This window comes from Drosophila arizonae, chromosome X (assembly GCF_054131065.1).
Source record: "Drosophila arizonae isolate 15081-1271.41 chromosome X, UAZ_ARI_1.0, whole genome shotgun sequence".
NCBI classification, from domain to species: Eukaryota; Metazoa; Arthropoda; class Insecta; order Diptera; family Drosophilidae; genus Drosophila; species Drosophila arizonae.
In genome coordinates, this window is record NC_142927.1 from 32,378,750 (window position 1) to 32,405,713 (window position 26,964).

A 26,964-nucleotide genomic window follows, 5' to 3' on the forward strand; every position below is an offset into this window, starting at 1 on the left:
TTAAGCTGCAAAAACCTTAACATTTCATTTTACGAGCAGCTTCACGGTAAGATGGGCACTTGAAGCTGCCTGCTGAATGGTCCGTCTGCTTTTCAACTTTCCGGATGCAGAGGCTACATTTTGGTGGCTTGGTGCATGCTTTGGCACTGTGACCCATCTCTCCACACCTGAAACAGGCGCCCTTTAAGTCACAGTCGCTGCCGTAATCGAGGCACTTGAAACAGCGTTTAGACTGCTCCACGGGTCGGGTACGGCAAACTACCCATCCTATTCTAATTTTGGATAGCTCGAGCAGAGTTTTGGCTTTCCCAATTGGAAGAGCAACCGTAGCTCTTTGCTGTCCACCAACAGCTGGCCGAAGCGATTTGATAGCATCAATGAGCTATCCTTCAACTCCACCCTAATTGCCTCCAAGATCTCCTCTTTGGTCGCTAACTCATCTAGATCGCGAATCTCAACTTGAGCCGATTCGGTAAGTGTTTTAACTACCGCTCGGTCTCCCAAGGCCTTGCCTACAGCTTCGTGCAGAGCCTCAGCGCTATGCTCCGGCTTCCTACTCAGTTGCAATAAAAGGTCCCCCTTAGCTGTCTTCCTAATGCCTTGAACGTCGCTGCTCAGATGCTTCAAATTTGGGTCGCTCTTGACTACACGAAGCATGTCCGCATAGCTGCAACCCCTTACGCCTGAAATCGCAATCGCGTCAGTCCTGGGACGTTTTTGCATAGGCTTTCGCCCTTTAACGACTGTCCAGTTGCTCTGGTTTGTCTGTCGAGCGGCCTGGTTTGAAGTTTCAGATTCAGCTGTAGCCCGTAGAGCCATTGGTTCTTTTGGGTTCGCTGCACTTCTATTGGGTCTCGGCTTTTTTGAGGGAGTTTTCCTCTGTTCGGAGGCAACTTCCCTCGACCGCTTAGGAGTATTGCTACCTACTGTAGCACTAATGCTCGCTGCCTTAACATTTTCGCCTACTTTTTTGAGTGGCGTGGTCTGCACCTCACAGTTTTTAACCGAACGGTTGCAGAACGCTTCGGCCGTCTTGTGAAGGCTGACCAGCCTAGCCAGCTCCTCTCTCATTAAGGCATTTATATGCCGCTGACCCCCAAATAAGGCAGACAAACCCTCTAGTGTAGCTCCTATTTGAGCTAACGCTTCTTTTAGTGACTTGGGTGCCTGGCACTCAGCCACTGGAGCCTGATTAGAAGTCGACGGCTGCGCCAACGCCCTCTGTTGTTGCTGCGGCGATCGCTGCAACGAGGAACGACGCGCAAAAGCTTGCAGCTCGTCCTCCATCATGGCATCCATTTCTGCTCCGACTACCACGGCGTGAAGCCTGTAGTGGGCAATGGCTACTAATATAATCTGAGTTTACAACCCGCAGTAACTTAAACTCAACTTGACTACAGCGAGAGCCCGAAAGTATGCACTACTTTTAATAACTGCTACTTCACTCCAGCAGCTAGGTTGCTGTCTTTGCTAAGGCTTAGCAACTCACCAACGTTAGTGAGCAGCTGATTGCCCGATGCAATTTCCAGCACTACTAACAGCTGTTAGAGTGAATGCACCTGATTTTTATACCCTGAACCCATTTTCAATGGGAAATCAGGGTATAATGGTTTTGTTGAAATGTATGTAACAGGGAGAAGGAGGCGTGGCAGACCCCACAAAGTATATATATTCTTGATCAGGGTGACGAGCTGAGTTGTCCTGTCCGTCTGTCTGTCCGTCTGTCCGTATGTATGAACGCGTCGATTTCAGAAGATATAAGAGCTAGAGACTTCAAATTTTTTTTAAAATGTCCGTAATTACAGCGCGCATATCAAGTTTATCATTAAAAATCGATAACTCCTCCCGATCTTTTTTATCGATAAAAAACATTATCGAAAACCAGTTATAAAATTATATCTTCTACACCTTTATTGCTAGAGTCTCCAAATTTTTAATGTGTACTTATATTCAATTTATACAATTTCGGTTTTTGTTAAAATTTACCCTTCACCCTTAAATTCACCCCCTCACCCTCACTTTTGTAAAAAGCGTATTTCAAATACTAGAGACTTGTGCTTTGGCAATTACGTGCATATTAATGTTATAATCATAATCTGAAACTTTCATGAGGATCGTACGTCCATAAACAAAGTTATTAAACAATTAAGTTCTCATAGTAAGCGCACACTGCAGCCCATGCGTGTTTATGCGTGGGTGCTTGTGTGTGTATGTGTTTGTGTATGTGTGTGTGTATGTGTGTGTATGTGTGTGTATGTGTGTGTATGTGTGTGTGTATGTGTGTGTGTATGTGTGTGTGTATGCGTTTGTGTGTGTATGCGTGTGTGTGTGTGTATGTGTGTCTGTATGCGTGTGTGTGTATGTGTGCCTGTGTGTGTGTGTGTGTGTGTGCGTGTTTCTTGTGTAAGCTGAAAGACGCGAAAAATTATTGAAATATCTATTGCTCCAAGGGTTCAGGGGATCTCGTAGTCGAGCAGTCTCGACTAGAGCTTTCTTACTTGTTATTATTGCGCAAGTGTGACGCCTAAAGTAACAAAATTTACGCGCCCACAAAAGACAAGGAAAGGAAGGAAGCCCTGACGCCAAAACAATGACGCTATCGCCCCCCCCCTCTCTTGCACCAACGAATTATACCGCTTGGGAATTCCACGAACCGCCGCGCAGTAAGTCTCTGGTAGTTTTTTTGAGGTCGCTGGGTACGCCGCGCCCACAGCAAACACGTTGACTTCAGTTCTTTCCACTTTCACAGGGGAAAACACAGGGGATCACGATGACATCGACCGCACTCCGTGAAAACGCGACTCGAACTCTCGTGTGTATGTGTGTCTGTATGCGTGTGTGTGTATGTGTGCCTGTGTGTGTGCGTGTTTCTTGTGTAAGCTGAAAGACGCGAAAAATTACTGAAATAGCTATTACTCCAAGGGTTCAGGGGATCTCGTAGTCGAGCAGTCTCGACTAGAGCTTTCTTACTTGTTTTTATATTCGTTTATTGACAATCTTTATAATACAAGTTGCAAGTTGCGTGGTGGCTAGGATAGTGCGCGATGCTTGCGGGACGGCCGTAAAGCATTGCTTCGGAAGCACTGTGCGGTACCTTAGCCTGGGACAGCTCGTCTTCTCATTCGCTCGACTCTGCGGAGCTCCATCATCACTGTGGCCACGAAGGTGCTTGTTAGTTTCCAAGCTTCCTCCGATTCCAGCATGGCGTTGACAATGTTGTCTGCTCTGATGGAGCGGCCACTGCACAGTGGTTCCGCCAGATGCCAAAAATAAATAAATAAACAAGTAAGAAAGCTCCAGTCGAGACTGCTCGACTAGGAGATACCCTGAACCCTCCAAGCTGATATTCTAATCATTCTGCACTTCTTTTATGCACACAACATACACATGCATCCACACGCACGCCAAATAACTTCTTTTGGAGACGTACGATCTTCATGAAACTTTTAGAGCGTAATCATATGGAAAATATGTGTGTATATTCCAAAGCCCAAGTCTCTAGTATTTGAAATACGGTTTTTACAAAAGTGAGGGTGAGGGGGTGAATTTAAGGGTGGGGGGTAAATTTTAACAAAAACCGAAATTGTATAAATTGCATATAAGCATACATTAAAAATTTGGAGACTCTAGCAATAAGGGTGTAGAAGATATAATTTTATAACTGGTTTTCGATAAGGTTTTTTATCGATAAAAAAAGATCGGGATGAGTTATCGATTCTTAATGATAAACTTGATATGCGCGCTGTAATTACGGACATTTTAAAAAAAAATTTGAAGTCTCTAGCTCTTATATCTTCTGAAATCGACGCGTTCATACATACGGACGGACGGACAGACGGACGGACGGACGGGCGGACGGACGGACGGACAGACAGACGGACAGGGCCAAATCGACCCAGCTCGTCGCCCTGATCAAGAATATATATACTTTGTGGGGTCTGCCACGCCTCCTTCTACCTGTTACATACTTTTAACAAAACCATTATACCCTGATTTCCCATTTTCAATGGGTTCAGGGTATAAAAAAAAAAAATTGAAACCACCTCAGAATAAACCATATTTTTTGGTGAACTAGTTCATTTTGCTCGGTTTCAATGGCTCTTTTTCCAAAAATTGTTAAAAGAGCGAAGAACTTGTCGTGCAAATGTAACCCTGCATTGAGCTTGAAGTTAAAAGAACAAGTAAGAAAGCTCTAGTCGAGACTGCTCGACTACGAGATCCCCTGAACCCTTGGAGTGCTAGCTATTTCAATAATTTTTCGCGTCTTTCAGCTTAGACAAGAAACACACACACATACACAAACACATACACACACAAGCACCCACGCATAAACACGCATGGGCTGCAGTGTGCGCTTATTATGAGAACTTAATTGTTTAATAACTTTTTTATGGACGTACGATCTTCATGAAACTTTCAGATTATGATTATAACATGAATATGCATGTAATTGCCAAAGCACAAGTCTCTAGTATTTGAAATACGCTTTTTACAAAAGTGAGGGTGAGGGGGTGAATTTAAGGGTGGGGGGTAAATTTTAACAAAAACCGAAATTGTATAAATTGCATATAAGCATACATTAAAAATTTGGAGACTCTAGCAATAAAGGTGTAGAAGATATAATTTTATAACTGGTTTTCGATAAGGTTTTTTATCGATAAAAAAAGATCGGGATGAGTTATCGATTTTTAATGATAAACTTGATATGCGCGCTGTAATTACGGACATTCTAAAAAAAATTTGAAGTCTCTAGCTCTTATATCTTCTGAAATCGACGCGTTCATACATACGGACAGACGGACAGACGGACGGACGGACAGACGGACAGACGGACAGACAGACGGACAGGGCCAAATCAACTCAGCTCGTCGCCCTGATCAAGAATATATATACTTTGTGGGGTCTGCCACGCCTCCTTCTGCCTGTTACATACATTTCAACAAAACCATTATACCCTGATTTCCCATTGAAAATGGGTTCAGGGTATAAAAAGTAAAAGTAAAACGATTGAAATCAAAATGAATATTGGAAAGAAAGGTATGTTATTTTATTATACGTGATTGAAAACGTGTTTAAAAACATTATATTTACTAATAATTCCTTTGTTTTGTCAGTGTCTCCTCCATATGTGTTTTGTCGTCTATATTAATGATTTTCAGGTAAAGTTTTAATTGTGATCCCCCCTTCACCCCCTCTAACGACTTTTTTATACCCTGAACCCATTGAAAATGGGAAATCAGGGTATAATGGTTTTGTTAAAAGTATGTAACAGGACGAAGGAGGCGTGGCAGACCCCACAAAGTATATATATTCTTGATCAGGGCGACGAGCTGAGTTGATTTGACCCTGTCCGTCTGTCTGTCCGTCCGTCCGTCCGTATGTATGAACGCGTCGATTTCAGAAGATATAAGAGCTAGAGACTTCAAATTTTTTTTAAATGTCCGTAATTACAGCGCGCATATCAAGTTTATCATTAAAAATCGATAACTCATCCCGATCTTTTTTTATCGATAAAAAACCTTATCGAAAACCAGTTATAAAATTATATCTTCTACACACTTATTGCTAGAGTCTCCAAATTTTTAATGTGTACTTATATTCAATTTATACAATTTCGGTTTTTGTTAAAATTTACCCCCCACCCTTAAATTCACCCCCTCACCCTCACTTTTGTAAAAAGCGTATTTCAAATACTAGAGACTTGTGCTTTGGCAATTACATGCATATTAATGTTATAATCATAATCTGAAAGTTTCATGAAGATCGTATGTCCATAAAAAAAGTTATTAAACAATTAAGTTCTCATAGTAAGCGCACACTGCAGCCCATGCGTTTATGCGTGGGTGCTTGTGTGTGTGTATGTGTTTGTGTATGTGTGTGTTTGTGTATGTGTGTGTGTATGTGTATGTGTGTGTGTATGTGTGTCTGTATGCGTGTGTGTGTATGTGTGCCTGTGTGTGCGTACGTGCCTGTGTGTGTGTGTGTGTGCGTGTTTCTTGTGTAAGCTGAAAGACGCGAAAAATTATTGAAATATCTATTGCTCCAAGGGTTCAGGGGATCTCGTAGTCGAGCTGTCTCGACTAGAGCTTTCTTACTTGTTATACCCTGAACCCATTGAAAATGGGAAATCAGGGTATAATGGTTTTGTTGAAATGTATGTAACAGGGAGAAGGAGGCGTGGCAGACCCCACAAAGTATATATATTCTTGATCAAGGCGACGAGCTGAGTTGATTTGGCCCTGTCCGTCTGTCTGTCCGTCTGTCCGTCCGTCCGTCTGTCCGTCTGTCCGTATGTATGAACGCGTCGATTTCAGAAGATATAAGAGCTAGAGACTTCAAATTTCTTTTAAAATGTCCGTAATTACAGCGCGCATATCAAGTTTATCATTTAAAATCGATAACTCATCCCGATCTTTTTTTATCGATAAAAAAACCTTATCGAAAACCAGTTATAAAATTATATCTTCTACACCTTTATTGCTAGAGTCTCCAAATTTTTAATGTATGCTTATATGCAATTTATACAATTTCGGTTTTTGTTAAAATTTACCCCCCACCCTTAAATTCACCCCCTCACCCTCACTTTTGTAAAAAGCGTATTTCAAATACTAGAGACTTGTGCTTTGGCAATTACATGCATATTAATGTTATAATCATAATCTGAAAGTTTCATGAAGATCGTATGTCCATAAAAAAAGTTATTAAACAATTAAGTTCTCATAGTAAGCGCACACTGCAGCCCATGCGTTTATGCGTGGGTGCTTGTGTGTGTGTATGTGTTTGTGTATGTGTGTGTATGTGTTTGTGTATGTGTGTGTGTATGTGTATGTGTGTGTGTATGTGTGTCTGTATGCGTGTGTGTGTATGTGTGCCTGTGTGTGCGTACGTGCCTGTGTGTGTGTGTGTGTGCGTGTTTCTTGTGTAAGCTGAAAGACGCGAAAAATTATTGAAATATCTATTGCTCCAAGGGTTCAGGGGATCTCGTAGTCGAGCTGTCTCGACTAGAGCTTTCTTACTTGTTATACCCTGAACCCATTGAAAATGGGAAATCAGGGTATAATGGTTTTGTTGAAATGTATGTAACAGGGAGAAGGAGGCGTGGCAGACCCCACAAAGTATATATATTCTTGATCAAGTCGACGAGCTGAGTTGATTTGGCCCTGTCCGTCTGTCTGTCCGTCTGTCCGTCCGTCCGTCTGTCCGTCTGTCCGTATGTATGAACGCGTCGATTTCAGAAGATATAAGAGCTAGAGACTTCAAATTTTTTTTAAATGTCCGTAATTACAGCGCGCGTATCAAGTTTATCATTAAAAATCGATAACTCATCCCGATCTTTTTTTATCGATAAAAAACCTTATCGAAAACCAGTTATAAAATTATATCTTCTACACACTTATTGCTAGAGTCTCCAAATTTTTAATGTGTACTTATATTCAATTTATACAATTTCGGTTTTTGTTAAAATTTACCCCCCACCCTTAAATTCACCCCCTCACCCTCACTTTTGTAAAAAGCGTATTTCAAATACTAGAGACTTGTGCTTTGGCAATTACATGCATATTAATGTTATAATCATAATCTGAAAGTTTCATGAAGATCGTATGTCCATAAAAAAGTTATTAAACAATTAAGTTCTCATAGTAAGCGCACACTGCAGCCCATGCGTGTTTATGCGTGGGTGCTTGTGTGTGTATGTGTTTGTGTATGTGTGTGTGTTTCTTGTGTAAGCTGAAAGACGCGAAAAATTATTGAAATAGCTAGCACTCCAAGGGTTCAGGGGATCTCGTAGTCGAGCAGTCTCGACTAGAGCTTTCTTACTTGTTTTTTATACCCTGAACCCATTTTCAATGGGAAATCAGGGTATAATGGTTTTGTTGAAATGTATGTAACAGGCAGAAGGAGGCGTGGCAGACCCCACAAAGTATATATATTCTTGATCAGGGTGACGAGCTAAGTTGATTTGGCCCTGTCCGTCTGTCTGTCTGTCCGTCTGTCCGTATGTTTGAACGCGTCGATTTCCGAAGATATAAGAGCTAGAGACTTCAAATTTTTTGTAAAATGTTCGTAATTACAGCGCGGATATCGAGTTTATCATTAAAATTCGATAACTCATCCCGATCTTTTTTTATCGATGAAAAACCTTATCGAAAACCAGTTATAAAATTATATCTTCTACACCTTTATTGCTAGAGTCTCCAAATTTTGAATGTATGCTTATATGCAATTTATACAATTTCGGTTTTTGTTAAAATTTACCCCCCACCTCTAAATTCACCCCCTCACCCTCACTTTTGTAAAACGCGTATTTCAAATACTAGAGACTTGTGCTTTGGCAATTACATGCATATCCATGTTATAATCATAATCTTAAAGTTTCATGAAGATCGTACGTCCACAAAAAAAGTTATTAAACAATTAAGTTCTCATAGTAAGCGCTCACTGCCGCCCATGCGTGTTTATGCGTGGGTGCTTGTATGTGTATGTGTATGTGTTTGTGTATGTGTGTGTGTTTCTTGTGTAAGCTGAAAGACGCGAAAAATTATTGAAATAGCTAGCACTCCAAGGGTTCAGGGGATCTCGTAGTCGAGCAGTCTCGACTAGAGCTTTCTTACTTGTTTTTGTTTTTGTTTGTGTGTGCGTGCGTGTGTGTGTGTGTGTGTGTGTGTGTGCGTGTTTCTTGTGTAAGCTGAAAGACGCGAAAAATTATTGAAATAGCTATTACTCCAAGTGTTCAGGGGATCTCGTAGTCGAGCAGTCTCGACTAGAGCTTTCTTACTTGTTATACCCTGAGCCCATTTTCAATGGGAAATCAGGGTATTATGGTTTTGTTAAAATTATGTAACAGACAGAAGGAGGCGTGGCAGACCCCAAAAAAAGTATGTATCCTTTTCAGGGCGACGAGCTGAGTCGATTTGGCCCTGTCCGTCTGTCTGTCCGTCCGTCCGTATGTATGAATGCGTCGATCTCAAAAGATATAAGAGCTAGAGACTTAAAAGTTTTTTTCCTAGGTCCGTGTATATCACGCGCATATCAAGTTTTTCTTTATATCGATAACTACTCCCGATATTTTATTATCGATCAAAAGCTATATCCGCTCCCTCACCATCACCTTTGTAAAAGGCGTATTTCAAGTACTAGAGGCGTGTGCTTTGGAATGTACGTACATTTTCGGCATATAATTACGCTTTAAAAGTTTCATTAAGATTGTACGTCTAGAAATTAAATTATTCAACAAATAAATTCTTTTAATGTTGCCCACACTACAGCGCAGCCCAATCGCAGTCGCTGCTTACTGCGCAGTTACCAGAGCGCGTTCTAATACTGCTTGTGTATGTATGTGTGTCGAAAAGAAGTGCAGACTGATTAGAATATCAGATTAGAGGGTTTAGGGTATCTCCTAGTCGAGCAGTCTCGACTAGGGTCTTCTTTCTTGTTTTTTTTTTTTTTAATTTACAAGATTTTCAGCATGCCAGCTAATTCTTCGCGACTAGCATCGGTTTCAGAATCGTACGACCTGTTAGTACCTATCATGCGAAGATAATTTGGAGGAACTTTGTATTCATAGCAGCATTTGCCCAGTCTTCGCAAACCATATCTGTGTGTTATATTAAATAAAAAAGTAATATATAGGTCGCTATCATCTTTTCACTCTCAATAAAATATTACCTTATGCTAAGAATACTGTTTATTGTGCTTAGGCTCATTGAGTTCTTTAACTTCGACTGTTTGAAGCTGCCGAGCTTTTTCGACAACTCTGGCTCCAATCATTTACGAAGGCAAAAAATAATAACCAAAACGATATAATTTAGCTTATTATTTATTAATTTAATGCCGAGTCTGTGGACACTGTTTAGGCGGAGTTAATTAGATTCGAGACAAAATATGTAAGTGTTGCGCGAATGAAGACCGTTTTTGTACAGAGTTTAAAAGAATATAAATAAAGAGGAGTATGCAATTAACAGAGCGGATGAGATTTACATATGTATGTGTGTTATGCTTTGTTATGTGCAAGAGTGCGCTAACAGCGAATGAGAATGACAAAGGCAAGAGATTAACTTAAGAGAAGCTTATTTAACTATTAAGAGCAATTATTAGTTGCTGCGCCGAACATCCTCCCCACCGTTAAAATACCATGACTTTTAACAGGATCATCAACCGGAAGGACGCACAGCTTATTGACAGCTCGACGTGTAGTTCCAGTGGGTGTACGCAGAACAGCGACTCTCACGGCTCCATCGGGTCCAGCAATGATCTCAACGACCCGGGCTAATGGCCACTTCAAAGGTGGCAGGTTTTCGTCTTTTACACAGACGACATCGTTGACCTTGATAGAAGGCCGAGGGGTCCGCCATTTTCCACGCTGTTGCAGAATTGTGAGGTATTCCTCACTCCATCGCTTCCAAAACAACTGCTGTATGTATGTCATACGCTGCCAGCGATCGAGGCGATTGCAGTTAATCCGAGATAGATCTGGTTCGAGGAAGTCGATAAGTAGTCGACCAATCAGGAAATGCCCTGGAGTGAGAACTCCAAGATCATCAGGGTTTTCTGAAATTGGAACAAGAGGACGAGAATTGATTATAGCCTGAATTTGGCACACCAATGTGCGCAGTTCATCGAAACCAAGAAGTGCCGATCCCATAGACCGATATAGGTGCCTCTTAGCTGTCTTCACTGCTGCCTCCCAAAGACCGCCAAAATGTGGCGAACGAGGAGGTATGAATTTCCAATCGAAGCTGTTGTTGATGCAGTAGTTGTAAACTTCAGTACGATGTTCCTAGCTCAAAAATAAACGTCTCAGATCCGCCAACTCGTTCCGTGCACCCACAAAGTTGGTTGCGTTGTCTGACCAGATGCATGTTGGAATGCCGCGCGTACTAACGAAACGCTGGAGGGCGCCCAAAAAGGCAGCTGTCGACAGATCCTTTGCAAGCTCCAGCCATACAGCCTTAGTTGTGAAACAAACGAACACGCAGATGTAGCATTTTACTGATGCTCTATTTCGTCCATCGGGCTTGTAATAAAAAGGTCCACAATAGTCAACTCCAGTGATTGTGAATGCCGGTGAGCACTGTGCACGCTCCTTAGGCAATTCTGCCATTATATGCTCAACTAGGCGAGGCCGGGATCTGCAGCAAATTATGCATTTTCGCAATGCTCGGGCAACAGTTTTCATGCCGCCTATGGGCCAAAACTGCAATCGAATAGCTGCAAGCAAAGCCTGCGGTCCGGCGTGGTGATGCATTTGATGAAAATGGGCTATTATAGCGAAGGTTAAGGGATGGTTTTTGGGCAAAATAATTGGGTGACGCGCATCGAAACCGAGAGTAGAATGCCCCAAACGACCACCAACTCTTAGTAGACCAAAATCATCCATAAACGGAAATAGCGAAAGAATGGCGCTTGACGAGTGTATATTCCTTCCATTCTGTAGGGCAGAGTATTCCGGTTGCAACTGAGCTCTTTGAGCAAGACGACATAATAGGAACGATCCTTGACGCAGATCATCCGATGATTACTCAGGTGATTTTATTTTCCGGATGAATATATGAACATAACCAAAGATTCGCTTCATTATTCCGAATGAATTTATGTACTTGAATGACAAAGAGATGTCCACATGCTCTGCCGACAGCAAAACTCTTTGACGCATTTCAGGCAAGCATGCTTCAAACAAGCAGTGCCTAGGCCAATAACGTTTTTCCTCTTGCAAAAAAAAAGGTCCATGCATCCATAATTTCGAGTGCAAGAGCTCTAACGGTGCTGTTCCCTTAGATAACATATCTGCAGGATTCACCTCAGTTGGCACGTAATGCCACTCCATGCCGATTGTGAGCTGCTGTATGGCACAAACCTTGTTAGCAACAAAAACATTGAATTTGGATGGCTCTTCCTTTAGCCAAGACAAGACCACCGCTGAATCTGACCAGCAATGCATCTCGCATTCGAACAAATTCAGTTTCTCTATCTCGCTTATCAAGTTCGCAAGCAGAAATGCAGCGCATAACTCAAGCTTAGGCACAGTGAGGGTCTTTAGTGGGGCAACTCTAGCCTTGGAACAGAGTAGATGCACTTTAACAGCATTATTCTTCGATGACCGAACATAAACACAAGAGCCATAAGCCTGAAGGCTAGCATCGCAGAAGGCATGTAATTCAACTCTTGCTTTAAGTTGGAGTACATAGCGAGGAAATGTTGTCCTTACAAAATTCGCTCCAAATCGTTTCCAATGATTGTGGTAGACTCTCATCCCATTGTAGTTTGTCTCTCCACATGCGTTGCAAGATGATTTTTGCCCTAGTTAATGTTGGTCCGATCAAACCTAACGGATCGTAGCATAGCGCAATGGTTGACAGAACTGAACGTTTTGAGTGTTTTCCAACACTAATTTTGGGCTCGAAAGTGAAGCTATTCTTTCGAGGCTCCCAGATGAGTCCAAGAGTTTTTGTCACATCGGACCCATCGCCGAGTTTGAGAAAACTCTCCTGCTCGATTTTTGGAACTCCGCGAAGAATGTTGATTGAGTTTGAGCACCATTTTCTCAATTTGAAGTTGCCTCGCTCAAGAAGATTTTTAGTTTGTTCCATTATGTCGCGAACTTCTTCAACTGAATTGCCTCCTGAGATCAGATCGTCAACATAGAAATCTCGCAAAACAGTTTTAGCTCCTAGGGGGTATGATGACGACTCATCCATTGCTAATTGGTGCATTGCACGAATAGCCAAAAAAGAAGCGGGCTTGGTCCCATAAGTGACGGTATTCAATTTGAAGACTAGAATGTCGTCGTCTGATGAGTTTCGCCATAAGATACATTGAAGCATTGCATCAGGATCTGAAACCTTCACACACCTATACATTTTACTAATATCACCTGTAAGTTCAATGGAAAATGTGCGAAAACGAACGAGTGTGTGAAACAATGTAGCTTGTATGGTCGGTCCTGACATAAGAATATCATTTAATGAAAGCCCAGATGTGGTAACAGCCGAACCGTCGAATACCACTCTCAGCTTTGTTGTCGAACTTTCTTCTTTGTATACACAATGATGAGGCAAGAAGTATTTGCATTTAGAAATCTCTGCGCTGCGCACCGGTGACATATGGCTGAGATCAATATATTCTTTCATAAATGCAGAGTATTTTTCCTTCATATCATGATTTCGAGCAAACTTACGCTCCAAATTTAAGAGCCGACGCTTGGCCTGCACATAAGAGTCGCCCAAAGATTCGAAGCCTTGCTTTTTTGGCAAGCAGACTAAGTATTCCCCTGAAGATAATCGACGATGAGTTGCGATGAAATGCTGCTGACAGTGGAGCTCATCTGTTGTTACCTTGGCGATAGGCTCGAAATCGTGCTCCACTTCCCAAAATTGACGAACCAAATAATCAAGCCGAGCGCTGTGTTTGGTATCATCCCAAAGTCTTTGAGTTGCGATGAACGATGAGAGTTTGGGGGCCGATCGCCCGCCACCTGATATGATCCAACCGAGTTGAGTTTTCTGCAAGACTGGCAACCCAGGTGCCAACATAATTTGCCCAATACACAACAGCTCAAAGAAAAGACCAGCTCCGATGAGAAGATCAATCCGCTGTGATTTATAAAATAAGGGATCAGCTAACTTTATATTTGAGGGTATGTTCCAACTATTAGTAGACATTGAAATTCCAGGCTGATTATCAGTAATCGTCTTGGCGATGATTACGCTGATGGTAGTTGAGTAATCTGAAATCCCTGATTTCAGAACGAGATCGACTGAGTATCCTTCAGTTGAGAAGCTAGCATCTCCAATGCCAGAAACTGCAGTAAGGGACTTTCTTTTTCGGAGCTGAAGCTGATTAGCGAATTGCGTGGTAACAAAGTGAAGTTGAGATCCTGAATCTAAGAGTACACGACACGGAACAAATGTTCCAGCTCGATTCTTAACAAGGATTATAGCAGTGGCTAGAAGCACAACATCAGGCGAATGAGGCGACAGATGAGCTTGAGGCAAAGAAGGTGACATTGCAACCATAGCAGAGGAATGTATTGCATTTGTTTGTTGGACAGTGTTGGATGTCTCTACTGAAGATTGATTGAAATGCAATAAGGTATGGTACAGAGCGAGTCTCTTGGCCTCCTTATGTCGTGCAATGGGTGGCGATTGCTCAAAACGCTTACGTTGAAATATCATGTGGCTCGTGTCTTCGCAAAAGACACAACGACTGGGAGTTTTGGAAGCAACAAATGATTTTCTTAAATGTGTACTCACGATCTTCCCTGACTTGCCAACCTGACCATCCTGCAAAACTTGATCCACATTTTCAAGCATTCGACACCGCTCTTGCAAGAACGTTGACAACTTGGCCCACGACGGTAACTCATTTGCTGATGATCGTTCCTCCCATTTGGCCTGAGTGCATTTGTCCAATTTCTGCAACACTGTTTGCACGATGATACAATCAGCGACTTCTTCCCTCGATGCAAGAGAATCCATAGCACGAATGTGAGATGTAACCTTATCCGCCAACTGCCTCAGTCTGCCCACAGATGGATCTGCCTTCTCAAGCTCAAATATCGCTCTGATGTGTGCCTGTAAAATAAAACGTTTATTATCAAATCGACGTTGAAGAATATCCAGAGCGACGCTATAGTTAGCGCTATTTATTTCCAATGAGCCGATGGTATCCAGCGCAGCACCACTTAGGCAGGACCGAAGATGTTGGAGCTTCTCAATAGGGCTGAGATCAGAGTCAGCATCTATGATCGTTTTGAACATAGAGAAAAAGTTTTCCCACTCAGTATAGATTCTACTAAATTTTTCTAAGTTCGTGTGAACCGCATCGAAACTTGACTCTAATTTGGTGATCGAGTCCAAAAGTACACGTAAATCACACGAATCCATATGGCTTAATTTGTCCGTGTCTGATTCGGCATATAGACTTTCGAGTCTATCGAACAGCGCTTTCGTTTTACGCTTTAGATAAGTGACCTGAGATGCAGGCACTTGATCAGCACTCGATTCTAAATTATTCATTTTATACACTTCTAATTTAACTGCACCTTTTATATGCAAGCCCACTGTACATATGTATGTATTTTTATACCCTGAACCCATTGAAAATGGGAAATCAGGGTATAATGGTTTTGTGAAAAAGTATGTAACGGGCAGAAGGAGGCGTGGCAGACCCCACAAAGTATATATATTCTTGATCAGCGTGACGAGCTGAGTCGATATAGCCCTGTCCGTCTGTCCGTCCGTCCGTCCGTCCGTCCGTCCGTCCGTCCGTCCGTCCGTCCGTATGAGTGCGTCGATCTCAGAAGTTATAAGAGCTAGAGAGCTGAAATTTGGCATGCATACTCGTGTGTACCATACGCAGTACGAGTTTGCTTTATTTTTTCGATAAATCGTCCGATAACTTTTTTATCGAGAATAATCGAAAAATTGATTTTGTTTTTTTCGCCTAATTTGAACAGTTTTAGACCTGGAGTCTTCAAATTTGCGTTGTATATAAAGTTCATCGATACACAGATTTTGTTATTTACAGATTTTGGATACCACGCCCCCTTCTCCCCCAATTTTAAAAAAACGCATTTCAAGTACTAGAGACTTGTGCTTTGGAATGTACACACATATTTACCATATGATTACACTCTGAAAGTTTCATTAAGATCATATGTTTACAAAAGAAATTATTCGACAAATAAATTCTCATAATATTGCCCAAGCGCAGTCGCTGCTTACTGCGCAGTTAGCAGAGCACAGGCTTATGCGTGCGTGTGGATGCATCTGTATGTATGTGTGCATAAAAGAGTTGCAGAATGATTAGAATATCAGATTAGAGGGTTCAGGGTATCTCCTAGTCGAGCAGTCTCGACTAGAGCTTTCTTACTTGTTGTAAATGTGTGATCGACACAGCTATTTTCGGAATAGCTGTGTGGACGCTGCACAAAAAGGGCGCCAAACGCGATGATCAACGGACGAAAATGAAAAATAAAGATAATCACAATGCAAAGCGAGTGCATGCAGATTATACGCACAATTACATACACTGCTATATGCAGTTCGAACGAAATGTTAATGTTCTACAAGGTTGTGTCACAATGAAATTGATAATTTGAATGCACTATCTTGCACAAATGTTTTGTAAATTTCACTGATGAGCGACGCCAAGATGGTGTAATAACTTATAACGCGCTAAGCGAGCACCACAGAGTGTATTAGATCACGTCGGGGTCACCAAAATGTTTGAAGCTGCCGAGCTTTTTCGACAACTCTGGCTCCAATCATTTACGAAGGCAAAAAATAAAAACCAAAACGATATAATTTAGCTTATTATTTAATTTAATGCCGAGTCTGTGGACACTGTTTAGGCGGAGTTAAATAGATTCGAGACAAAATATGTAAGTGTTGCGCGAATGAAGACCGTTTTTGTACAGAGTTTAAAAGAATATAAATAAAGAGGAGTATGCAATTAACAGAGCGGATGAGATTTACATATGTATGTGTGTTATGCTTTGTTATGTGCAAGAGTGCGCTAACAGCGAATGAGAATGACAAAGGCAAGAGATTAACTTAAGAGAAGCTTATTTAACTATTAAGAGCAATTATTAGCTGCTGCGCCGAACATAGACTTTACCAAGTTAAGCTGGCTATTTAGCGTTCCACCTCCGTGTTGGACTATCGTAAAGAAAACATTTGCAGGACAACAGCCAAGTCAAGGAATCTGCGGTTGCCGCCAGAATCCTTGTACTTAGAGATTTTATTCCAAAATTTGGAGCAGTCAGAGACGTTTTCCTACATAGCTAGATTAATATCATAGTACTGCCGCTCAATGTCGGCTATTCTGTCTACTTGGAGGTGTTCTAACAATTCTGTGTTTCCTTTTTTTTTAGTTGACAGAATTTTGTCTACGGAAAAAACGTCAATGCTTTTTAAAATTTTTAAATTGTCGGGGAGCCTGCAGATAAAGTCGGTAGAAGAATCTGACAAATTGGTTACCTCTGCTTTGATAAGTTCAATCACAAAATAAGAGCAACGTGCACGAATTTCTTGTTCAAGGCCTGCATCACGGCACTTTTGCTTATATTCCTTTGGCATGGCGAAATTTGTAGCCGAAAAAAATCCCACTTATTGTGATCACAGTTTGTGCAAAGTAGTGGTGGTGATATTGGCGAATATCGATATAAACGTGTGATAAAGCTGCCACTCTTAGACACATTTGGTATATTTTTACCAAACTTCTTCACAGATTTATCGAAAATGGTAGATTTTAATACCAAATTTTTTGCAAGTGGCAACCGTGCTGCTACATGTTTCCATAAATTGGTGGCAGCATTAAAAAAAAAAAAGAAAACAAGTAAGAAAGCTCTAGTCAAGACTGCTCGACTAAGAGATCCCCTGAACCCTTCGAGCAGATTATTAATATAACATAGATATGCATGTATTTGCCAAAGCACAAGTCTCTAGTATTTAAAATACGCCTTTTACAAATGTGAGGGTGAGAGGGGGAATTAGCGGTGGGGGGTAAATTTTGACAAAAACCGAAATTGTATAAAATGCATATATGTAAGTATACATACAAAATTTGGAGACTCTAGCTTTAAAGATCTAGGAGATATAAATTTATTACTGGGTATCGATAATGTTTTTAATCGATAACAAACTAACGGGGCAAGTTATCGATATTTAAAACAAAACTCGATATGCGCGTGCTATACACGGACCTAGGAAAAAAAATTTCAAGTCTCTAGCTCTTATATCTTCTGAGATCGACGCGTTGAAACATACGGACAGACGGACGGACAGAGCTAAATCGACTCAGCTCGTCGCCCTGATCAAGAATATATATACTTTATGGGGTCTGCCACGCCCACGCTTCCTTCTGCCTGTTACATACATATAACAAAACCATTATACCATGATTTCCCATTGAAAATGGGTTCAGGGTACAAAATAGCCTAATTCTTTTAAAACAAGTAAGAAAACTCTAGTTGAGAGTGCTTGACTAGATACTACCCTGAACCCAACTAATAACAAGTAAGAAAGCTCTAGTCGAGACTGCTCGACTACGAGATCCCCTGAACCCTTGGAGTAATAGCTATTTACACACACACACACACACACGCACACAAACATTTACACACATATAAATTGACTCAGCTCGTCACCTTGATCAAGAATATATGTATATACTTTGTGTGGTCTGCCACGCCTCCTTTTGAATGTTACATACATTTCAACATTACCATTATACCTTGATTTCCCTTTTCCAATGGGTTCAGGGTATAACAAGAAAGCTGTAGTCAAGACTGCTCGACTACATGATCGCTTGAGCCCTTGGAGCAACTGATATTATAATAATTCATTGCGTCTTTCTGCTTACACAAGAAATGCACTCACAGACACATATAGGCACGCACGCATAAACACGCATGGGCTGCAGTGTCGGCTTACTATGGGGGCTTAATGGTTTAATAACTTTTTTTGTGGATGTACTTTCTTCATAAAACTTTCAGATCTTGATAATATTATTAAAGTACGTGTATGTGCCAAAGCACATTCTCTTTTTGAAATGCGTCCTTTACAAAGGTGTGCGTGAGAAGGTGGATTTAGCGGTGAGGGGGGTGAATTGTAACATAAATCGAAACTCTATAAAATACATATTAATTTACATACAAAATATGGCGAATATAGCTTTAAAAATATTGGTGGTATAATTAAATAGCTTATTTTCGATAATGTTTTTAATCGATAGCAAAATAGCGGGAAGAGTTAGCGATTTTAGGAGATAAACTCGATATCCGCGTTATATATATGGACATTTGAAAACAAAAATTCAAGTGCTTAACCCTTATTTCTTCTGAAATCGACCCGTTCAGACATACGGACAGAGGGACGGGGCCAAACTGACTCAGCTCGTCACCCTGATCAAGAATATATATACTTTGTGGGGTCTGCCACGCCTCCTTCTGCCTGTTACATACATTTTAACAAAACCATTATACCCTGATTTCCCATGTACAATGGGTTCAGGGTATACAAATTTCGAATTTATATTATTGAATTTAGTACTATACAATGCTAAGACAGTGTTTTTTTCTATTGCCTTCTATAAATGATTATAAGAATACAAAAGTAATTAGTATATACTTTTTCTACTTTTTTTATAGGCGTAGAGTTGCTAAACTTTGTCTGCTACCAACATATTCATAACAAAAATGTCTCCAAATTGGCTCCTGTTTCTTAAGATCCTTATTTTATTGACAGGTAAGTTTTTATAATATGAAACAAAAAAAAAACAAGTAAGAAAGCTCTAGTCGAGACTGCTCGACTACGAGATCCCCTGAACCCTTGGAGCAATAGATATTTCAATAATTTTTCGCGTCTTTCAGCTTACACAAGAAACACGCACACACACACACACAGGCATACATATACACACACGCATACAGACACACATACACACACACACACGCATACATACACAAACGCATACACACACACATACACATACACACACACATACACAAACACATACACACACACATACACAAACACATACACACACAAGCACCCACGCATAAACACGCATGGGCTGCAGTGTGCGCTTACTATGAGAACTTAATTGTTTAATAACTTTTTTTATGGACATACGATCTTCATGAAACTTTCAGATTATGATTATAACATGAATATACATGTAATTGCCAAAGCACAAGTCTCTAGTATTTGAAATACGCTTTTTACAAAAGTGAGGGTGAGGCGGTGAATTTAGAGGTGGGGGTAAATTTTAACAAAAACCGAAATTGTATAAATTGCATATAAGCATACATTAAAAATTTGGAGACTCTAGCAATAAAGGTGTAGAAGATATAATTTTATAACTGGTTTTCGATAAGGTTTTTTATCGATAAAAAAAGATCGGGATGAGTTATCGAATTTTAATGATAAACTTGATATGCGCGCTGTAATTACGGACATTTAAAAAAAAAATTGAAGTCTCTAGCTCTTATATCTTCTGAAATCGACGCGTTCATACATACGGACAGACGGACAGACGGACAGGGCCAAATCAACTCAGCTCGTCACCCTGATCAAGAATATATATACTTTGTGGGGTCTGCCACGCCTCCTTCTCCCTGTTACATACATTTCAACAAAACCATTATACCCTGATTTCCCATTGAAAATGGGTTCAGGGTATAAAAAAACAAGTAAGAAAGATCTAGTCGAGACTGCCCGACTACGAGATCCCCTGAACCCTTTCAACAACTGATATTTCAATAATTATTCGCACATGCACACACACATACGCACGCACGCTTTTCTTGTGGGTGGACTATCTTCATGAGTAATGACTAAAACATGGACATGCACGCATTTGCCAAAGCACAAGTCTCTAATATTTGAAATACGCCGTTTACAAAGGTGATGTTCTGGGGTTGGATGTAGGGGTGGGGTAAGTTTTAACGAAAACCTAAAATCTATAAAGTACATATGAAGCTACATTTAAGATTTGGCGACTCTAGCTTTCAAGATGTAGGAGATATAAATTTATTACTGGTTTTCGAGTTATCAAGTTATCGATTTCTATACCCTGAACCCATTGAAAGTGGGAAATCAGGGTATAATGGTTTTGTTAATATGTATGTAACAGGCGGAAGCAGGTGTGGCAGACCCCATAAAGTACAGTCGACTCTCGTTATTTCGAAATTCAAGGGACTGTTAAAATATTTCGAATTGTCGAGTGTTTAACCATATGAGTACGAATTACCGCGTCTTAGCAATGATTTTTAGCTCGAATTACTGAGTGATAACTTTGAATTAATGAGTGGTTCGAAATAACGCAGGTTTGAAATAACAAGAGTCGACTGCATATTTATTTATAGCTGAGTCGATTTGGCCCTGTCCATCTGCCTGTCCGTCCGTCTGTCCGTATCTATGAACGCGTCGATTTCAGAAGATATAAGAGCTAGAGACTTCAAATTTTTTTTGTCCGTATATATAGTGCGGGTATCGAGCTTATCACAAAAAATCGATAATTCATCCCGTTATTTTTTATCGATGAAAAACATTATCGAAAAGCAGTTTTCGAATTATGTCTCCTACATCTTTAAAGCTAGCTAGAGTCTCCAAGAAAAAGTATGCTTATATGCATTTTATACAATTTCGGTTTTTGTTAAAATTTACACGCTATCCATCCCCTCATCCATATACTTGTAAACAACGTATTTAAAATACTGGAGACTTGTACTTTGGCAAACACATGCATATCCATGTTATAATCATAGTTTGAATGTTTCATAAAGAAAGTGTTTCCACAATTGAACAATTAAGTTCCCATAGTAAGCCATCGCTGCAGCCAATGCATGTTTATCCGTGCGTGTGTATGCCTGTGTGTGTGTGTGCATGTGCGAATAATTATTGAAATATCAGTTGCTCCAACGGTTCAGGGGATCTCGTAGTCCAGCAGTCTCGACTAGGGATTCCTTATTTGTTTTTGTTATGTTTCAAAACATTACCGATAATATTTTATGTTGAAAATGTAACAGAAATTAGCATTAACATAAGCATACATATAATCTGGCAACACCATACAAAGAATGTAATTAACATTTTATTGTGTTTATAGTTTTTAGTCCTTATTAAACACTTTGCCGAAACACAACGTTTTTCTCTAGCTGGCATTGCATCGCAAACATTAAGCCAAATATATCTAACATTGGTTATGGGCCCAGAGTAGTCGCTATTCAGTTTAAAATATGAAAAGTGTCTTAGCGCAAAGAGTCGTTTTTTATTTTAAAAATATAGTTATATAAATATATAGTTAATATCGTGCGCGAATTAACGCGGAATTGCAAGCAAAATGAAAATGTCGTACCAAATTGAAAAGCTTGATGAAAGTAATTACAGCGTGTGGCGTATAGCCATGGAAAGTGTACCAGAGGTGGCCGACTTATGGGATGTTGTCTGTGGAAAATACGAGGGTCAGGATGATGTAGCAGCCGCAAAATGGTACAAGGATGATAAGAAGGCATATATAACCCTAAACGTAAAGCCATCTCAGTTGATGCATATTACAAACTGCACAACAGCCGAAGAAATCTGGAAAAACTCAAAGAGTTGAGCTGAGTCGATTAAGCATGCAGCAGGGAGATGACATCGTCACTTATATCAATTCATTTGTTGAAACAATTGATAAATTGACAGAGCTAGATATAACTATAAGCGACAAGTTAAAGATAAATATGCTACTGAGCAGTTTACCAGATACGTGGGAGAGCTTTATACATAGTACCAATAGTTACGCGCGATGAGTTGCCAAAATTTGATGCTGTAAAAATCAAATTAATAGAAGAAGGCACACGAAAGTCAAAGAAGGCAGAAAGAGTGTTAAAAGCAGATACGCAAACTGCACAAGATAAATCGAAAGAACGGCATAGACAATTTAACGAAAAGTGTTTCAACTGCGACAAATTTTGGGCACTGAGCAAACGAATGCAAGAGGAACGAGAACAGGTACGACAGAAAGAGAGTGAGCAGCGAACAAGCAAACAGTTTAATGCACTGCTTTGCTGGAGAGCAGAAAAAGAGCATATGGTGCGTAGACAGCGGCGCAACATCTCATATGTGTTGTGATCGCAACATGTTTACAAACTACGCTGAAAAGGAAACGTCGATAATGCTAGCTGCAAATAGGTTTGTTGCTGCAAAGGGAATTGGAAACGTGAAAATAAAAGGAGAAAACTGCATAATAGATTTAAAAAAGGTTTTGCATGTGTCTGAACTCCATATGAATTTCTTCTTAGTGAGCGGTGCATCTAAATTTGAAAACTCCACATCATTTAAAGGCAAAGTGTCGATTATTAAAAACAAAAAAGGCGAAGTGTTGTTAAAAGCAAACGAAGAAAATAATCTGTATGTGTTTACTCAAAGCTCACAAAGCAGCTCAATACATGCTTGAATTAGTGCATGTGGACCTGAACGAATACACATGACTATGATGCTGCTTAGTTGCGTATTAATCTTTATTCTTCTGAGCCTGGGTTTATATACCCAGACTCATGCATAATTTCAACCCTTAAATCTAGTGCGTCCATTGCTGAGTGTGTAAGGCTCAGCATTGGTCTATTACATATTCTTATCTTATCGCAGAGTTTGTAAGGCTCCGCGTGGGTCTATTAGCTATTCTTATCCTATCGCTGAGGTTGTAATCTGACTCTGGGGTTGCAAGGGTCATTTGTCTATATATAGAGTCCGTACATATGACCCTTATCTTTTCCCAGCGCACTACCTGCTAGTCGTTGAGTGCGTCGGAGGCATGTATACGATCTTCGTATATTCATATGTTCATGCCTGAACAGGACCAATGAATGTCAAGTCAATCGGTGGCAATCGTTATTTTGTGACATTTATTGACGATTACTCGCGCATGATATTTGTCTATATAATGAAAGCAAAAAACGAAGTCTTCAAATGCCAAACAGGCAAGAAAATAAAGGCTTACACAGCGATAATGGCACGAAGTATGCCAATAAACAGTTTACTGATTTTTAGACTGAATGCGGTATACAAAAACAGTTGACAAGACCCTATACATCTCAGCAAAACGGCGTTGCAGAGCGTGCCAACCGGACCATAGTAGAAATGGCGAAAAGTATAATATTCCATGCAAGGCTTGGTGGGTTTTTGTGGGCAGAGGCTGTCACAACGGCAGTGTATTTGCGCCACAGATGTCCCACAAAAGCGTTAAATGGAGGCATTCATTTCGAAATGTGGAGGGATCGGAAGCCTTCTGTGAAGCATTTGCGAGTGTTTGGATCTCGCGTGCTTGCTCTGGACAAGGCTAAGACAAGCAAATTCCAGGCAAAAGGAAAGGAGTATTCTTAAACCGCAAAGGCATACCGTCTATACGATCCGGAGAAGCGGAGTGTTATCAAAAGGCGTGACGTTAAATTCCAAGAGGGCGAGTTTGACACAAAAACAATTTAAAATGTTAGACACGAGTAATGATTTAATGACGATCATAATAAGCCTTGATACACCGAAGCTTCGAGGTCATGAGCAGATGACACCGGAATTAGAAGAAGGGCAAGAGAACGAATTGAGTCCAGAAGTTGAAAACAACAACAATGATGCTCCAGTAACGCGACAGCAGCGCGGGCCGGGCAGGCCTACGATAATCCGAAATGGTCAACCAGGACGACCAACGAAGCAGTACCAGACGAGACTCAACAGTGTGTTTGATCAAGCAGACACATAGACACCCCAGTCAGTCGAAGAGGCGTTAAAGGGTCAATATGCGCAAGATTGGAGAGAGTCTATTGAAACGGAGTACAGAGCACTCCAAGAAAACGGCACATGGACATTATGGCGATTGGTTCAAAATGGGGTTTTCGAAGCAAACGCGATAAAAATGGAAATGTCGAGAAGTTCAAATCTCGCTTAGTTGCACAAGGACGTGGGCAACAATTTGGCGTAAATTATTTGGAAACATTTTCGCCAGTAATTATATACGAGACAATCAGGATGCTTCTCGCGATAGCTGCAGAAAAACGTTTATATATGCATAAAATATATATAACAAATGCATATCTAAACAGCGAGCTTCACGAGACTTTGTATGTGAAGCTGCCTCCAAACTTTGTGGACAACAATCAACCTAAAGCAGTTTTAAAACTGAACAAGGCGCTTTACGGACTTAAGCAATCAGGGCGTGCTTGGAATAAAACACTTGATGAGGTCTTGTATTCCATTGGATTCAGCAAATGAAAAAACGATGCTTGTTTTTACACCAAAGTGAAAGAAGAAGCATTCAGCTATATATCGTCTACGTCGACGTCTTCATCATCGCGTGTCCAAACAAAGAAGACCTAGCAATGATTAAGAAGAAGCTTGCATCGAAGTTCAAGACGCATGATGGAGGCCCCATAAGCTATTTCCTAGGCATGGAAATTGAGAGGGACGGTGAACTAGGTTCAATTTCGCTATGCCAGAAATCAGACATTCAAAGATTTCTGGAAACATACGGCATGAGCAAATGTTGACATGTCAATATACCACTTGATCTAGGCTTTCAAGTTGAATGTATTGACGACAAATGCAAAAAGGTATATAAAACCGTATATCAGTCACTAATTGGTGCCCTTATGTATTTAGCAGTGTTGAGCCAACTCGATATTTTGCACGCAGTATGCAAACTATCTCAAAGAAACAACGATCCACATGCAGAGCATGAAGCTGCTGCAAAACTCTTAGGTACCTGGCAGGTACGATGATTTTAGCTGCTGCACGTGCGTTTGTTAAATGGCCAAATATTTTATTATAATTTATTCTTTTTTGACTTAACGGAATTTAATGCAACTTTCAGCATATGATCTACATATTATATTGAATATTTGAGAAATTTAAAAAAATTTAAAAATCATTCACAATTAGCTATAGTGGCATCTGACTTAAACTTGAATGTTTTTATTCGATACAAACATAGCGGGATGATTTATCGAATTTTAAAAGCAAACTCGACATCCGCGCTGTATATACGGTCGAGTCTCTAGCTCCTATATCTTCGGAAATCGACGCGTTCAAACATACGGACAGACGGACAAGGCTAAATCGACTCAGCTCGTCACCCTGATCAAGAATATATATGCTTTGTGGGGTCTGCCACGCCTCCTTCTGCCTGTTACATACATTTCAACAAAACTATTAGACCCTGATATCTCATTTTCAATGGGTTCAGGGTATAAAAATAAAATTAATTGATTAATACAATATGTATAATGGAAGGTTTAATTAATAAACAGACCTCGCTTGGTGAGGAGATCCAATGTCTAGTTAGGAACTATAAAAATGATCCTCAGGAACGGAAGTCAAATGCAACATACTTCCATAATAAGGCTGCTCCTTTAAATAAGCTCTGGATTGCTTTCGATCAAGGAAATGAAAAAATAAAGAATCTCAAGGCGGAAAATCCTGTGGAAAATTCTTATGTAAGGGAGAATTACTTCTCAAAGATCAAGGACATTGAAATTAAATATCAAGAGGAATTTTGCAGAAAATTGAACGAGCTAAGCCCTACAGAAACAGCACGCTCGGACTTGATACCTCTCCAAGGGCATCAAACCGCGCTACTAGCAGCGCTATTAAATGATTGGTCAGATAAAACAATAGTCACAGGCCCGGTTCAGGGCCCTTGTAAAAGAATATGGGGAAACAAATAAGAAGACTCTAGTCGAGACTGCTCGACTAGGAGATACCCTGAACCCTCTAATCTGATATTCTAATCAGTCTGTACTTCTTTTCGACACACATACATACACACGCACGTATTAGAACGCGCTCTGCTAACTGCGCAGTAAGCATCGACTGCGCTTGGGCTGCACTGCAGTATCATTTGTTGAATAATTTAATTTCTAGACGTACAATCTTAGTGAAACTTTCTGCGTATTCATATGGTGAAAATGAATGTACATTCCAAAGCACAAGTCTCTAGTACTTGAAATACGACTTTTACAAAAGTGTGGGTGAGGGGGTGGATATAGGAGTGGGGGGTAAATTACAATAAAAACCGAGATTATGTAAAAGACATATAAGTCTAAATTTAAAATTTGCAAACTCTAGCTATAAAGGAGTAGGAGATATAATTAAATAACTAGCTTTCGATAAGGTTTTTAATCGATAATAAAATATCGGGAGTAGTTATCGATATATAGAGAAAACATGATATGCGCGTGATATACACGGACCTGGGAAATCAAGGTATAATGGTTTTGTTAAAAGTATGTAACAGGCAGAAGAAGGCGTGGCAGACCCCACAAAGTATATATATTCTTGATCAGGGTGACGAGCTGAGTCGATTTGGCCCTGTCCGTCTGTCTGTCCGTATGTATGAACGCGTCGATTTCAGAAGACTTCAAATTTTTTTTCCTAGGTCCGTGAATATCACGCGCATATTAAGTTTTTCTTTATATATCGATAACTA

At 40.4% G+C, this 26,964-nt stretch overlaps 2 protein-coding genes across 14 annotated transcripts in view; one reads left to right on the plus strand and one right to left on the minus strand.

The window, feature by feature from the left end:
- dpr8 (defective proboscis extension response 8) overlaps positions 1–26,964 on the plus strand; it is a 306,666-nt gene that overhangs the window by 19,213 nt on the left and 260,489 nt on the right. For all 13 annotated transcript variants that reach the window (XM_089473008.1, XM_089472998.1, XM_089473004.1 and 10 more), the window contains one exon: positions 19,151–19,247. In XM_089473008.1, the coding sequence (XP_089329134.1) occupies positions 19,199–19,247 (49 nt within the window). In that variant the 5' untranslated portion in view covers positions 19,151–19,198. The remainder of the gene's footprint in view (positions 1–19,150; positions 19,248–26,964) is intronic.
- LOC149268190 (uncharacterized) lies at positions 9,818–15,017 on the minus strand. The gene is made up of 2 exons (XM_089474023.1): positions 14,250–15,017; positions 9,818–10,548 (listed from the first exon to the last, which is right to left on the minus strand). The coding sequence occupies exons 1-2, from the start codon at positions 15,012–15,014 to the stop codon at positions 10,504–10,506; spliced, it is 810 nt and encodes a 269-aa protein (XP_089330149.1). The 5' UTR covers positions 15,015–15,017; the 3' UTR covers positions 9,818–10,503.